Raw genomic sequence first — 14,107 nt, 5'->3', positions numbered from 1 at the left:
CCATATGCAATAACATTACGCAATCCACATCACATGTAAACATTTATATTGTATTGTAACACCGACATTTTATGTAAAAAAACAACAATGAATAAATAAAGACAATGCAATGAAAAGACGTATTTGCGTATATAATTATTGAACCCTCAATTTTCCCGAACGTCCGACTTGTCGTTGAGATATACTACTGAATTTCGAAATTTTTTCGAATTTTCGTGCCACCTCTTTCAAGTTCACCAACGAACTTCATTTGTGGTTTTCGACGACGCATTCAAACTGCGTAATTTTTGATAGATATACAAATATCAGTGTACACATGCACGTGTACGTTGCAACAATTATCATGCCGTGATTGTGTACACCTCTCCTAATATTGTCGTGTCGGAAAATAATTCCTTTCGTATTAAAATTCAAATTAATATACGTTGATATGTTAACATTTTTTAAAAATATGTACAAAACTTAATTGTTGAAACTATACTTATGTTCTGTAGATTACTTAGGTGAATGTATATATACATGTATATGCATGCATATATAATCAGGTTTGCGTGAATGTGTCAAAAAATCTACGAATTAAAAATTTCAAAACATTTAACAATTTTACATTTGCATAAATAATTAGAAAAATTAAAAATATTTTTGAACTAGTGAATGAATATTTAGATGATCGTTTAATAAAAATTATTGCGATTGAAAAGTCTAATATGCCTCTGAATTTCGACAGCTCCGGAAAGCAGGAAAGAAACCGCTCGAACGCTTTCAATGCGAGCATCGACGGTTTTTGTATGAATATAATGGGGCAACATTGTACTTTTACAGCTGATAACGCTGTAAAATCTATGTAGCTTCCTCAATCACAGACGAATACCTCGTCTGTGCTCAGCACACGCTTTTGCGTTGCAACGTTATGTAGTTCGCTAGCTGACCGTTCCAGTTCGATGGAGTCCGCTATCGTATCAGAGCATTTTCTACAGAGTCGGTAATTCAGAACCTTAGACAGAAAAATGCATTGCATGCAATGTTTGTAGTGATCATCTGTGCGTACATTCATCCTTGTCGCACCGATCATACTCTCCTTGTTTAAAACATTTGTTATTTTCTAAATTAGAATGTATAATTAATGCCTGTCATTTCTAAATAGATAAATCAGTCAATTCAAGCCTCTAAATTACGTAAATTATTGGGTCCACTCTGATACCTTGTTTATGCTGAAACATTCTGTGTAGCTGTTATCACTTGAAACTTTTCCACGAGCTAGATAAGATATGATTAATATTAACGTAAAATATAATTTAATTATGGCAGTACATGTCCCTATTGATCTGTCTGATTAATCTATATAATTAATTCCATTCTGATGTCTAGCAAACATGTTTCACCTGTGATATGCAATGAAAATAATATCCAGTCTTGAGTAAATAAGATACGATGATAGGAGGTTCTTGACCGTCCACCAACTGCAGATCATGAGAAGACCAACACATATATATAATCGAATATAACAGAAGATACATATCCCCACCTAGTCTATGAACGAAGACTATTTATTTCATCCACAATATACCAATCAATAGTCTTCGAACTGAGCTGCTACCATGAAGCTTCTATTAGCTATTTGCCTTGCTACAACTATTTACCTATCAATCTGTGGCTCAACATATGCCACAAATAATAGCATACCTTTGGTTGTAATTACCTGGGACTACAAGGATGCTACGCAAAAAGGTACATCGTTACAAATAATTTAAAAAAAGTACTATACAAGCTTATCACATTTGAAATTCCTTTCAGCATGGGATGTTCTACGAAATCAAAATAGAAGTGCTCTGGATGCAATAGAAGAAAGTTGCACTCTCTGTGAGGAACAGAGATGCAGAAAGACTGTGGGATTTGGAGGTAGTCCAGATGAATCTGGAGAAACCACATTGGATGCTTTAATCATGGATGGGTATAATAATAGTTTCTTCACTCTAGCAAATATCTTGAATGCTGTTATTGAATTGTTCTTGTATTAACAGAGTTACAATGGACGTGGGTGGTGTGGGACTTCTCAGAAATGTAAAAAATGCTATTTCTGTGGCTCGAAAAGTTCTCCACAATACCAAACATTCCCTGCTCGGTGGAGAACTGGCAAAGAATTTTGCTTTAGAAATGGGCTTCAAAGAGGAGTCTTTGCAGACAGAGGAGTCCAAGAAGATGTGGCTGGATTGGAAAGCTAATAATTGTCAACCTAATTTCTGGAAGGTATAAATTCTCGATACAATAAGAGATCAAGGCACAGAAAACACTGCTGTTTACAGAATGTAAATCCAGACCCAATGAAAAGTTGTGGCCCGTATCGTTCCATGGACAAACTGGAAAATACCATAGAGGTATATGAGTCGGACGTGGACGAGGAGAACCATGACACGATCGGAGTAATTGCGATAGATTCGAATGGACACATAGCTGCAGGCACCTCGACCAACGGAGCCAGAAACAAAATTCCTGGTCGCATCGGGGACTCTCCGATTGCAGGTGCAGGTGCATACGCCGATCAAAAAGTTGGTGCAGCCGCTGGCACAGGCGACGGCGATGTAATGATGCGCTTTCTGCCCAGGTGAAGAGTCGAGAAAGCATGAGACTGCCTGAATTTGCAATTTTTAAATGATAAATGTTTGTACAGTTTCCTGGCCGTGGAAGAGATGCGACGAGGTGCGAGTCCATCTGCCGCTGCAACCACAGCAATTCAAAGGATCGCCGAGCATTATCCAATGTTTAGGGGTGCAGTGATTGCATTGAACAAAGACGGAGAGTACGGAGCCGCTTGCAACGGCCTCACCAGTTTCGACCATTATGTTGCTAATCCTCAATTAGCAAAACCAACAATGAAGAAAGTAGACTGCATAGATACACATTTTAATGTCTTGCAGAGTAGAAAATGAAAGTGTGATTGCATCTCCTTTTTTGCATTGTGATGTATTGTTTAAAAGAATTATCGAATAAACCGCATGTCTATAACTGGCACAAACGTGATATTAAATAAAAAATTATAAATTATAAATTAGTTATCACAATCAGTTATTTCATTTTACCAACAAATCCTTGGCATAAATATCGTTCCTATTTTAAACAAACTTTCCTAATTTTAGCATGGACATTTATTATAATCGGGAATCTACATTACCAACGACGAGTCAGAAGGAACTGTCATTTCAAGCAGCTACCGATAGATGGCCAGCGACCATTTCGTCGTGTTGACAAATTTGACATCTTCCTTGGTCTGATATTGATGTTAAACAGTTCAATGATTTATAATAACGACTCTACCGAGTTTCTTCCGTGAATTTAACAACACTAATCGTAAGTAGCGTATTTTAATTTAATTGGAACTAAGAAAAGAAATTTTACCTGTTCGTCCAACTGGTTGTTCAGTTTCTCAGTGAACATAACCTCAATTCTATTAAAGGGATTCAATAACAAACACAAAAATGCCAGACACAACGGACGAGGACATGGGGATGTCCGTTCGTTTAACGAACGATGACTTCCGTAAGTTGCTGATGACTCCCAGGGCATCGGTCCCATCGGCTACCCCTGCATCCGTACCTGGGACTGCCAGAGATGCTAGTGCCAAGACCGCACAGACTCCAAATGTTAGCGGTGGTAGTCGAGCAGAGCTCAGAAGAAAAAAGAAGAGCTTCTACGCTAAGTTGAAGAAGCAGGAAGAAGATAAGATGGCAGAGCTGGCAGAGAAATACAGAGACAGAGCCAGGGAACGTAGAGACGGTACAAACCAGGATTATCAGACAGAGGATCCGATGAACAGTGCCAGCGCATACAGAGCTGTAGCGCCAGATTTGAAGTCGGGTATGGACGCGGCAGAACGCAGGAGGCAAATGATCCAGCAGTCGAAATTCTTGGGTGGTGACATGGAGCACACTCACTTGGTGAAAGGGTTGGATTACGCTCTTCTGCAGAAGGTACGAATGCTAATTATAAAGTACAACACATACTCTAATATGTCTCTTGTACTGAAGTAAATCTTGTTCGACAGGTACGCAGCGAGATCGAGGCGAAAGAGCACGAACAGGAGCAGGAGATGGAGAAGCTGGTGAAGCCAAAGGACAAAGTGAAGGAGAAGAAGGAGCCAGAGAAGAAAGACGACGAGATGCAGTTCAAGACCAAGATCGGTCGCAATGTTTACAAAACCGTGATGACGATGAAGTCGAAAGTGATAGAGAGGAACGAGTTGTTCACGCCGGGTCGCATGGCCTATATAATAGAGCTGGACGACGAAAACGCAGACGTGGATATACCGACCACACTGATCCGAAGCAAAGCAGACGTGCCCACGGTCGACAACACTCCCACCTTGACGACCAACGACATAGTGATTAACAAACTGGCGCAAATATTGTCTTACTTGCGACAAGGTAATCGCCACGGGAAGAAGGGAAAGAAGAATAAGGATGGTAGATCCAGACCAGACGACATGAACGACATGGACATCGCGCCGAGGCCGCAGGACGAAAGCATCTATGGGGATATCGGGGATTATGTTCCTGTGATTGGCAAGAAGGACTTGAATCAGTCCAGGGAGAAGAAGAAGGGATCGTACTTCGACAAACCAGAGAACAATCTGGACACGGATGACACTGCGAATGCTCCTCAGTTACCGAGCGTTGCGCCACCCACCGTGGACAACAATGCTCCCAAAAAAGGAGCCTTGCTGAACAAGTTGGCAGCAGAGCCTGAAGGTTACGCGGAGTGTTACCCCGGTTTGGACGAGATGCAGGACGCGATAGACGACTCGGATGACGAAGTCGATTACACGAAAATGGACCTTGGCAACAAGAAAGGTCCCATTGGAAGATGGGACTTCGACACACCGGAAGAGTACAGCGAATACATGAACAACAAGGAGGCCCTGCCGAAAGCAGCGTTCCAGTACGGTGTGAAAATGGCTGACGGCCGAAGGACGAGGAAATATAACAAGGAGAAGAACGAGAAGGCAGAGTTGGACAGAGAATGGCAGAAAATTCAAAATATCATGAACAAGAGGAAACCGAGTACCGTGATGGACGGTGGATCGGAATTCAAAGTGCCGAGATATTAGAGCAATCTGGACCACGCTCCGTTCCGTCGCGCTTATTTTTAATATTAATCTCGATTAATGTAATTAAATGTATAGTCTAATAATGTAAATAATCGTTCTTTTGCTCATCCCAGTGCTCCATATAAACTGACAGCAAGATAAAAACTACATGTTTTTGTCGTATCGAGTTCTTATCAATATTTTTTCAGAAATTACGTCTACGTGGACCACCGTCACCAAGGATGTTTGGATTCCAGATCCGTAACCGTCTCGAACCGGTTACAATACTGGTCCAGTAAACAGCTTATCAATGACCAATGACCCATGATAGGGGGAATCTTTCACACGAACCTGTTCGAACTGGTCCGAACTTGAATGGCACATGCGAAAATCTATCGCAATCTATATAGTTACATTACAATATGCAAAGAATAATTACACGCAATTTTCGTGATCCGATATTGCACCATGACGTCCGCTTTTGCGCCGAAGTTTCGAAACGGTTCCTGGTATTTCGGTCATTTTGCGGTCATGACGTTTCATTATTGTAAAGAATAAAAAAATATGAATATTTAATTTACGATTCTTCGTATTCTATCTACCACACTATGCTATACGCTATTATTATTATTCTAACTGTAATGATATTTCTACAAAATGGTTTTAAATGATCTTTATTTAACACTAGGTTTGCGGGACGCGTTCTAAAATTTTTAATTTGCGATTAATGAGATTGTAAAGATGCATCCGAACAGATTTATTTCTTTGAGTATGTATTATAAAAAAGACGGCTAACAATTTGGATAGACCACATTGTCGTTATTTTGATAAAGTAATGTAAAATAGTCAGTTTTAGTGCTCCGTAAACCTTGTGTTAAAAGATGGTCCGACGTAATGTCCTGAACAAGTATACAATGTTCTAATAAAAAAAAGATAACAAAATTTAAGAATAAAAGAAAAGACATCCTAGACAATGTTCCCGAGAAGGATGTAAATTGACGTTTAAATAAACAACGTTCCTACACGGTAGACTTTACGAGATTACGTAATATATAATCGGAATTGCGAAGTTTTCCAAATTTGCTGGGGGGGAAGCACCGCAAAACGCGCGTGCCGATTCAAATTAGCTTATCGAGAGTGCCCGAAGATAAGTGAGAATCGCAATTTCTCAGAAACATCTTGACCCCCGGCTGCGCGATACAGTTAGCTTATATAAACGCACTGGATGGGACCCGAGTTCAGTCGATAGGCCCGAGTACGTTGAGGTGTTACAATAATCAAGTGTTCAAGTGAACGGGTCCACAAACAAGCACGGTAGACGAGAAAGTGAACGTGGAACGATCTCTTGATGCTGCTGCTGAAAAACTTTCTCTCCTGGCGCCCGTACGTCGTGAGTTCCGTACGTAACTCTATTCTAAATTACATTCTAATCCGCTAACGCAAACGGTGTTTGTAAACATCGGTAACAACTCGGGGCAGCGGATACGGTACGCTAGAACTATAACAATAGTAGCCTCGGTAAAAGATAGCATACGGTAGAGGTGACAGCCCGGAATCGCATGATTTAGAGGCACCGTTCGCATGCACAACTTCGGCTCTCCTCCTTATCATATCTTTTCTTTGCAGCTTGCTTAACAAACACAGCACAAGCAAAATTTGACAACGATCGCACCAATTAGATAGCATTTCGAGGTATGTATATAAGAAATGCACACTGTACAAACTAACAGGCTGCGTGTATGAGTCCGTACACTACCGGCCAAAAGTTAGGAACCATTGAAAACCCTCTGTGATAACTAGACTGCAGATATTATGCATTTATGAGAAAAATGGGTGAGTATAAGTTTGAACGGAGATTAAAACATTTCTTACGACTTAATCGCACAACTGAAAAGAAAAGCAAATTCCTATTTGGTTTCCACGTCTTGCAATTAATGCAAACAAATTTTATTTCGCATATAAATCCGCAGTCTAGTGATAATGTCTTGTTCAATTTGGAAGTTGGTGTTCTTTCAAATGGCCAACGAGATTCCCGGTCTGTTATTCAATGAAAATAAGTATTCATATAGTTGCTCGAGTCGTTTAAGCGGATCACAGAGGTACCAAAATTTCTGCCGATGGTGTAGCCGCTGCGATAAAAATCGGCGTTAATTGGTTTCATTGAATCGCAGACGGCGATGGCGCAGCTTAAAGTGGCCATTATCGGCCAGAGCCCGTTCGCGGCGGAGGTTTACAAGCTACTGAGGCAAAATGGTCACCAGGTCACCGGCGTCTTTACGATTCCCGATAAGGGTAGCCGAGAGGATCCGTTAGGTGGAGTAATTAATATTACGGCAATTCACGACAACGCTTGTCGACAACCGGTGACCATTTGTTTACATTTCCATGCACAGCGATCACAGCGAAAGCGGACAATACACCGGTGTTCAAGATCAAATCATGGCGAAGCAAAGGCGTGATGTTGTCGGAGGTCTGGGACCTGTACAAGAGCATCGAGGTTGATCTCAACGTGTTGCCATTCTGCAGCCAATTCATCCCCATGGAGGTGATCAACCATCCTCGCCACAAGACCATATGCTATCATCCTTCCATACTACCCAGGCATCGTGGAGCGAGTGCTATAAGCTGGTTAGTACAGCCCGAAATCTGTATCCCTCTAATGAAAGAGCTCGAGAGTATAGTGGACACTGTGCCACTGTGATTATGTGCGAGCATAACAGTCCGATAAGTGGGCAGGGCGAGCGTGAATCAATCGATTGTGTGTGTGTGTGTGTGTGTGTGTGTGCGGTCACAGAACCGGTTACGGATCGGTTTCTCGAGCTATCGAGTTTCTGCATTCCGAATGAACGCCGATAACCGATAACAGGAAACGAAGCATTAAGTCTAATAATAATACCGTAATTAATAATAATAATAATAATGCGCATTTAATCTAATAATACCGTGGGATTAATTTGGGCGCAGTTTCGATTCTCCGCATGAATTCTTGCACTGTCTTAGGATGCGAGCTTGTTACCTGCAATTAATTATTCGAGCGTTAATAATTCCGCGAGACCTTGACCTGCGAGAGAGAGAGAATAGCGAGTCGTGGCCGCCCTATATCCAAAAGCGCGGACCTTAAGCGAACTAATGCGACTAATGTAATAATTCCTGTGATATGTTTAGGACCCTGATAGAGGGAGATGACACCGCTGGCTTTTCTGTATTCTGGGCCGATGACGGCCTGGATACTGGGCCAATTTTGCTGCAGAAGTCCTGCAAGCTAGAGGCTGACGACACTCTAGATAGTGTGTACAACAACTTTCTCTACCCTGAAGGGATCAAAGCGATGGGGGAGGCGGTGGACCTCGTGGCGAAGGGAATTGCGCCGATGATCGTCCAGACAGAAGAGGGTGCCACTTACGATCCCATGTTGAACAAGAAGGAGCTTCAGAAAATAGACTGGACCAAGTCAGCGAAGCAGGTTCACGATTTCATCCGTGGCCTGGATAGTACTCCAGGTGCCTGGACGATGATCGAAGGGGAGGAGGTCCGTCTGTTCGGGTCCAGTCTGTGGGCCACTGACCAGTTGCCGCAGGAACTGTCCCAGGTGGCCGTGGAGGATCGTGTAGGTATTCTCCACGAAGGAGGATTGCTGATCCGTGCTGTCGACGGCAACCTCGTGAACGTGAAGAGACTTAAGATCGGAACCAGAACGATCCCAGCGCAGAAATTCGGCCAGCAGAGCGAGGAAACGGCGGTAGAGTTCACGGAGGATGAGCTGAAGTCCGTCGAGACCCTAAAGAGGATCTGGAAAGGCATCCTGAACTTGGACATCGACAATGACACCGACTTCTTCGCCTCCGGTAAGAGTCTAGCCCCGGTACTTGAAAGATTAACGAGATTAGAATTATATGGGGTCATTGGTCGCAGGTGCTGGAAGTATGGACGTGGTCAGGATGGTAGAGGAAGTGAAGGACAACTTGGGGGTCACGTTGCAGAACGTGGACGTCTTCATGGCCCCGGTGTTCAGTCAGTTCGCCAGCACGGTAATCCTGGCTGCGCGCGGTGTGTCCGCTTCTAAAGATGTCAAGTACGACGCAGTGGAGATCCAGGCAAACAACAGGCAGCTCAAGTTCCCCAAGCAACTGTTCATCAATGGTGAATTCGTGAATGGTCAGGGTAGAGCCATAGACACCATCAACCCTCACGACGAGAGCGTCATCTGCTCGGTGGAGTGTGGGTCTGTGGAGGACGTGGACAGAGCGGTCAAGGCTGCCAAGAAGGCCTTCGAGGAGGGCGAGTGGAGCAAGATCAGTGCCAGAGAGCGCGCAGCTATTCTCTTCAAGTAAGCTACTACTTATCAAACACTGACCGGTATAATCTAATCAGTGGACTGCGAATTTTATGTATTTACGAGAAAAATAAGTAGCTATATATTACTTTCGACCCAGTAAAAATTATTTAAAAAAGGAATACGTTCGTATATAATTTACTAAACAAATTCTTGGAAATGTTCAGACTGGCGGATCTGATGGAGGAGCACAAGGAAGAGTTGGCTACGATAGAAACCCTGGACTCTGGCGCAGTCTACACTCTAGCCCTGAAGACTCACATAGGCATGTCCATAGAGACCTGGCGCTACTTTGCCGGCTGGTGCGACAAGATCCAAGGTTCCACGATACCCATCAGCCATGCCAGGCCTAATCGCAACCTGACCATCACCCGCAAGGAACCAATTGGTGTTTGTGGCCTGGTCACGCCGTGGAACTATCCCCTGATGATGCTTTCCTGGAAGATGGCGGCCTGTTTAGCAGCAGGGAACACCGTGGTGATGAAACCCGCTCAAGCCTCACCTCTAACAGCTTTAAAATTCGCTGAGCTCACCGTCAAGGCTGGATTCCCGCCCGGTGTTGTGAATATAGTGCCAGGAAATGGCACGGTGACCGGAAACGCGATCTGCGAGCACCCTCTGATCAGGAAACTCGGGTTCACCGGGTCTACGCAGATCGGACAGTCGATCATGAAGTCCTGCGCGGTCAGCAATCTGAAGAAAGTCTCGCTGGAGCTCGGTGGCAAGAGTCCCCTGGTAATTTTCGAGGACGTTGACATCCAGCACGCGGTCAGAGTCGGGATGAACAGCGTGTTCTTCAACAAGGGAGAGAACTGCATTGCTGCCGGTACGTGCGAACTGTTGTAGTTAACTGTTTGTGCTAATTACGCTGTCCAACAAATTCAAATACTGTCAGCCCTCCTATAACGCGATCAATTCATTTTGCTCCCATTTAACTATCTAATATACCCTGCATACTCTTGCTCTAACGTCTCAATGTTCCGAAACAGGACGCTTGTTCGTAGAGGAGTCGATACACGACGAGTTCCTGAGGAGAGTAGTGGAGGAGACGAAGAAGATTTCAGTAGGTAATCCTCTGGACAGGAGCACGAGCCACGGTCCCCAGAACCACAAGGCCCATCTGAACAAGCTTCTGGACTTCGTCCGTAGAGGGGTTCAAGATGGAGCGACCTTGGTCTACGGGGGCAACAGGCTGAACCGTCCAGGATGGTACTTCGAGCCGACGATATTCACGGACGTGAAGGATGACATGTACATAGCCAAGGAGGAGTCGTTTGGTCCAGTGATGGTGATCTCGAAATTCAGCTCGAAGAATGTAGACGACATGATCAGAAGAGCGAACAGTACTGAATACGGACTGGCATCCGGTGTCTTGACCAAGGACATCGGCAGAGCATTGAAGTTCGCCGAGAAGATCGAAGCTGGCACAGTATTCATCAACACGTACAACAAAACCGATGTCGCAGCGCCGTTCGGCGGCTTCAAGATGTCCGGTTTCGGCAAGGACCTCGGTCAGGACGCTCTGAACGAATACTTGAAGACGAAGACTATCACCATCGAGTACTAAATCAGCCCTGAATGTATTACTCACGCCATTCGCCACTCCGACTGCCGAGACTCGTGCGAATCGATGCATGCCCAACAGAGAATTCTACCTAAAATTGTGTGTATAGCGTCAGCACGAGATCTCCAATCATCTCATACTATATTTATCTGTATCTATTCATCTGTGTTACATCTATGTACGTCGTTCTATTTATATAAATAAATTGGAAAGCTTTTTTACAATACACACTGCGTACACCGTTGCGCGGATGGACGCGAGAGATGCTCCCACGCGTATACGCTACACAAACGGTTTTTTTCCATGGGGCCACCGTAGGATCTCGAGGCTCCAGATGTTTCTACCGTGGTTTTTTGTCCGGAGACAAGTGTGCGCTCCGTTTTTCTCCGCTCGGTCGCCGCGTCGCGCCGGGCCGTTACGCCATTCAGCTTTCCTGCTGAAACTCCCTCTCTATTCTCCTGTACTCGGCTATTTTCTTAGCGGATCGGCCCAGACTCAGACTCGCTCCATTCTTCGTAGAAGCGTCCTTGAAAAGAAATTATTCCACGTCAGTTGCAACATTCCAACAATTCAGCGACAGAATTTTTAATTGATCAACAATTAGAAAACTAGGAGCAGGCAGCTCCGGATTAGGGTGATGTGATAGATTATATTGATATTACCAGAGTGTTTCATTATCTCCAAACGCTTCCGCCACACCGTATTTTCTAGGAAAATATTCTTTGGTTTTAGCTACGATTTTAGAACAGTGGGAGCTGAAAGATTTTCTACAGTTTGTAACCTCGCAAATGCAGAGATCTATATTGCAGCGATACCAAACGAAAGAAAACAGATTGCGGTTGGACTGAATTCAAGCCAATTCCGGCCGTCTGCTGATACGAACATCATGACCGAACGAGAAACGGAAAGATCTTCCCCCATGGAAGTCGGTCACGTGTTAAATATACCTGGGGGTCAGGAGAGCCCTCATAAAGACCTCCGAGCAGAAGTAGGTGTGCATGGTCAACAACCCCAGGAGAGGAACAGCTGTTCCCATAAACATCTCCTCTCCCTTCTCTTCTTTCTTCGCTGGAAACCCTTCGAAGTCACCCCTGGCGACGCAGACACACATAGGAAAAGCTGTGCTCCCCCGTTGGCTCCTGGGAAGGATTACAAAAAATCCATGGTGGCTTTCTGGAAGTCAGGAAGACCATTAAAAAATATTAAAACGAAATATTAAAATCGTTCTGTTCCTGTACAGAAATGCAACTAAAACGATGAATATATACCTTTTTTTTTTGTATTCCTAAACAATTAGTATGTGAAAAGATCCGTAGTCCAATAATGGATAAAGAAGTTGGAAATCCAGAGAATTGCCAAGTATTTAGATGTTCCATTTCATTTTGAAAGCATGCATCTATGTGCTTAATTGGGACGAAAATAGAATAAATTCGTTTGCACTTGTTTGCAAAATTGAAGCAAATTTTTCGTAGCAAGATTTCCGATGGGAAATCGACTTTGGAGCTTTTCTAGAGTGAAAAGACGAGGCGCAAGCTGACAGAAGAGATGTTTCCTTGTTTGTCGAGGAGTCAGGCACGCTTGTGATTATTTGCCACGGTATCAGGCGGAAATTCCGGGGATCGGACCGGGCTGATTCGACGACGGCCGGCATTATTCATCGTGAACAGGAAATGCAAATTTTTCTGTGGCCCTGGCTGTGGCCCCTTGCCTCGGGACACTGCCCTCTGACCCTTTCCCATTCCCGCGATCCTCCTGCCCGCCCTTCTCCCTCCAACCCGACGCAACCCGAGCTACACGTTGAATTTATCTGGCCGCCTTCTTTTTTCCATCCTCGCCTTTCTTTCCGACTGGACCTCTAGCAGATCAGATAACGCGTTCCCGATTACAAGGGAAACGAGTGGCTCGAGAACGCCTTCCTTCGTCGGTTCTATTCCTACTTCACGTATTTCCTCCTCCTACAAATAAAAATGACCGTTCAAATTGCATAATGTTATATTAACACTAGGTTTACGGAGCACTACAAGTGGCTATTTTACATTACTTTATAAAAATAACGAGAATGTGCTGCCCAAATTTTTAGCACTTTCTTTTTAATAACATATACCCAAAGAAATAAATTCGATGAATAATTCCTCACGGATGTATCTTTAGAATTTTAAGAATTGTAAATTAAAAATGTCAGAACCCGTCATTTTGACGGGTCCCGTAAACCTAGTGTTAAGTCGAGTCATAAATAATTCTCTGGTTCTGGGAACAAATTCTAACGTCGCATTTGTTATCCTAACGAGACATCGTTAGACTACCGATCTTTATGTAAATTCCCATTGTCCTATATGTTATTTAATGAAAAGCAGAGCGAGGTAGACATCTGTCTTGCTCGGTAGACTTATCAATAGGATCTTTATGCAAAATAAAAATGCTCTGCTCGAATCGTAACAAACTGGAGTGAAACAGGAATTGATTTGAACTGAAAATAATACGGCAATATCTTTAAATTCTTCTACTGTTTCATTTTTGTTATAAACGCGTGTAATCGAATAATTTCCCGACACCGTGGGTGACGTCGGCGAAGCTCCCAGGACAGTGATAATCGTTGCAGCGTGTTCAGCGTGTCGAAGGTGCCGAAAGCATGATTTCTGTGCCCTTCGGCGACTGATTCGACGCTGGCGCATCGCGTCGCAACGATTCAGCAGTCCGGAGAGCGAGCAGGGTCCCCTCTTTCACGGAGTGTCGCACCACGTGTTCCTCTCTTTCTCTCGGAATCCTCCCTTCTTCTCGGGCTGTTCCGCAAATCAAGTTCAGCGTGTTCAGTCGCCCTCGGGATCTCGCATGGGGTGCCGTGCGCTCATCTTCGCGTGCGCGCGCGTGTTCAACAGATGAAATCTCGAGATCGAACAGAGAACCGTGAGAAAGTGTGGGTGTGTATCGCGATTAAAAATCCATTCCTCTACGAGTTTGATCCTCTATCCTGGTCGATCGAGCTTGACTGAATTCAAAAAGATTCCGGGCCGTTTCTACCGGATATACACGCGAGTATCGTTAACAGTTTCTCGAGAGAGGAAAACGCAGCGGGTTATCGAGCACAAAGCTCCGCACGATTTTCCTGTGTTCCGGTTGATATCGCGCTGGG

The 14,107-nt window shown here is 44.0% G+C and overlaps 3 protein-coding genes across 3 annotated transcripts; all 3 read left to right on the top strand.

The window, feature by feature from the left end:
• The first annotated feature begins 1,019 nt into the window (after positions 1-1,019).
• LOC143358703 (N(4)-(Beta-N-acetylglucosaminyl)-L-asparaginase-like) lies at positions 1,020-3,013 on the top strand. Its single transcript, XM_076796048.1, has 6 exons — positions 1,020-1,283; positions 1,369-1,728; positions 1,795-1,951; positions 2,022-2,247; positions 2,304-2,602; positions 2,669-3,013. Exons 2-6 carry the CDS (start codon positions 1,599-1,601, stop codon positions 2,925-2,927), a joined length of 1,071 nt encoding a protein of 356 aa, XP_076652163.1. The 5' UTR covers positions 1,020-1,283; positions 1,369-1,598; the 3' UTR covers positions 2,928-3,013.
• A 182-nt stretch (positions 3,014-3,195) lies between these two features.
• Positions 3,196-5,248, top strand: LOC143359236 (protein Red). Its single transcript, XM_076797038.1, has 3 exons — positions 3,196-3,345; positions 3,452-3,965; positions 4,040-5,248. The coding sequence occupies exons 2-3, from the start codon at positions 3,474-3,476 to the stop codon at positions 5,099-5,101; spliced, it is 1,554 nt and encodes a 517-aa protein (XP_076653153.1). The 5' UTR covers positions 3,196-3,345; positions 3,452-3,473; the 3' UTR covers positions 5,102-5,248.
• A 1,070-nt stretch (positions 5,249-6,318) lies between these two features.
• LOC143359235 (mitochondrial 10-formyltetrahydrofolate dehydrogenase) lies at positions 6,319-11,203 on the top strand. Its single transcript, XM_076797037.1, has 8 exons — positions 6,319-6,479; positions 6,707-6,772; positions 7,252-7,393; positions 7,474-7,708; positions 8,246-8,925; positions 8,993-9,407; positions 9,581-10,239; positions 10,403-11,203. The coding sequence occupies exons 3-8, from the start codon at positions 7,258-7,260 to the stop codon at positions 10,978-10,980; spliced, it is 2,703 nt and encodes a 900-aa protein (XP_076653152.1). The 5' UTR covers positions 6,319-6,479; positions 6,707-6,772; positions 7,252-7,257; the 3' UTR covers positions 10,981-11,203.
• The last annotated feature ends 2,904 nt before the right edge of the window (positions 11,204-14,107 follow it).

Source organism: Halictus rubicundus, chromosome 11, assembly GCF_050948215.1.
Source record: "Halictus rubicundus isolate RS-2024b chromosome 11, iyHalRubi1_principal, whole genome shotgun sequence".
Lineage (NCBI taxonomy): Eukaryota > Metazoa > Arthropoda > Insecta > Hymenoptera > Halictidae > Halictus > Halictus rubicundus.
The sequence above is the reverse complement of the archived record's forward strand: the minus strand, read 5'-3'. Positions and strand labels throughout refer to the sequence as shown.

Bases quoted from the DNA above. Each gene is read 5' to 3' on its own strand.
- LOC143359236 (XM_076797038.1), top strand. From the start codon at position 3,474: ATGCCAGACACAACGGACGAGGACATGGGGATGTCCGTTCGTTTAACG. The intron at 3,966-4,039 runs GTACGAATGCTA...CTTGTTCGACAG, and splicing joins ATTACGCTCTTCTGCAGAAG to GTACGCAGCGAGATCGAGGC.
- LOC143358703 (XM_076796048.1), top strand. From the start codon at position 1,599: ATGAAGCTTCTATTAGCTATTTGCCTTGCTACAACTATTTACCTATCA. The intron at 1,729-1,794 runs GTACATCGTTAC...AATTCCTTTCAG, and splicing joins CAAGGATGCTACGCAAAAAG to CATGGGATGTTCTACGAAAT. The intron at 1,952-2,021 runs GTATAATAATAG...TTGTATTAACAG, and splicing joins GATGCTTTAATCATGGATGG to AGTTACAATGGACGTGGGTG.
- LOC143359235 (XM_076797037.1), top strand. From the start codon at position 7,258: ATGGCGCAGCTTAAAGTGGCCATTATCGGCCAGAGCCCGTTCGCGGCG. The intron at 7,709-8,245 runs GTTAGTACAGCC...TGATATGTTTAG, and splicing joins GGAGCGAGTGCTATAAGCTG to GACCCTGATAGAGGGAGATG. The intron at 9,408-9,580 runs GTAAGCTACTAC...GGAAATGTTCAG, and splicing joins CGCGCAGCTATTCTCTTCAA to ACTGGCGGATCTGATGGAGG.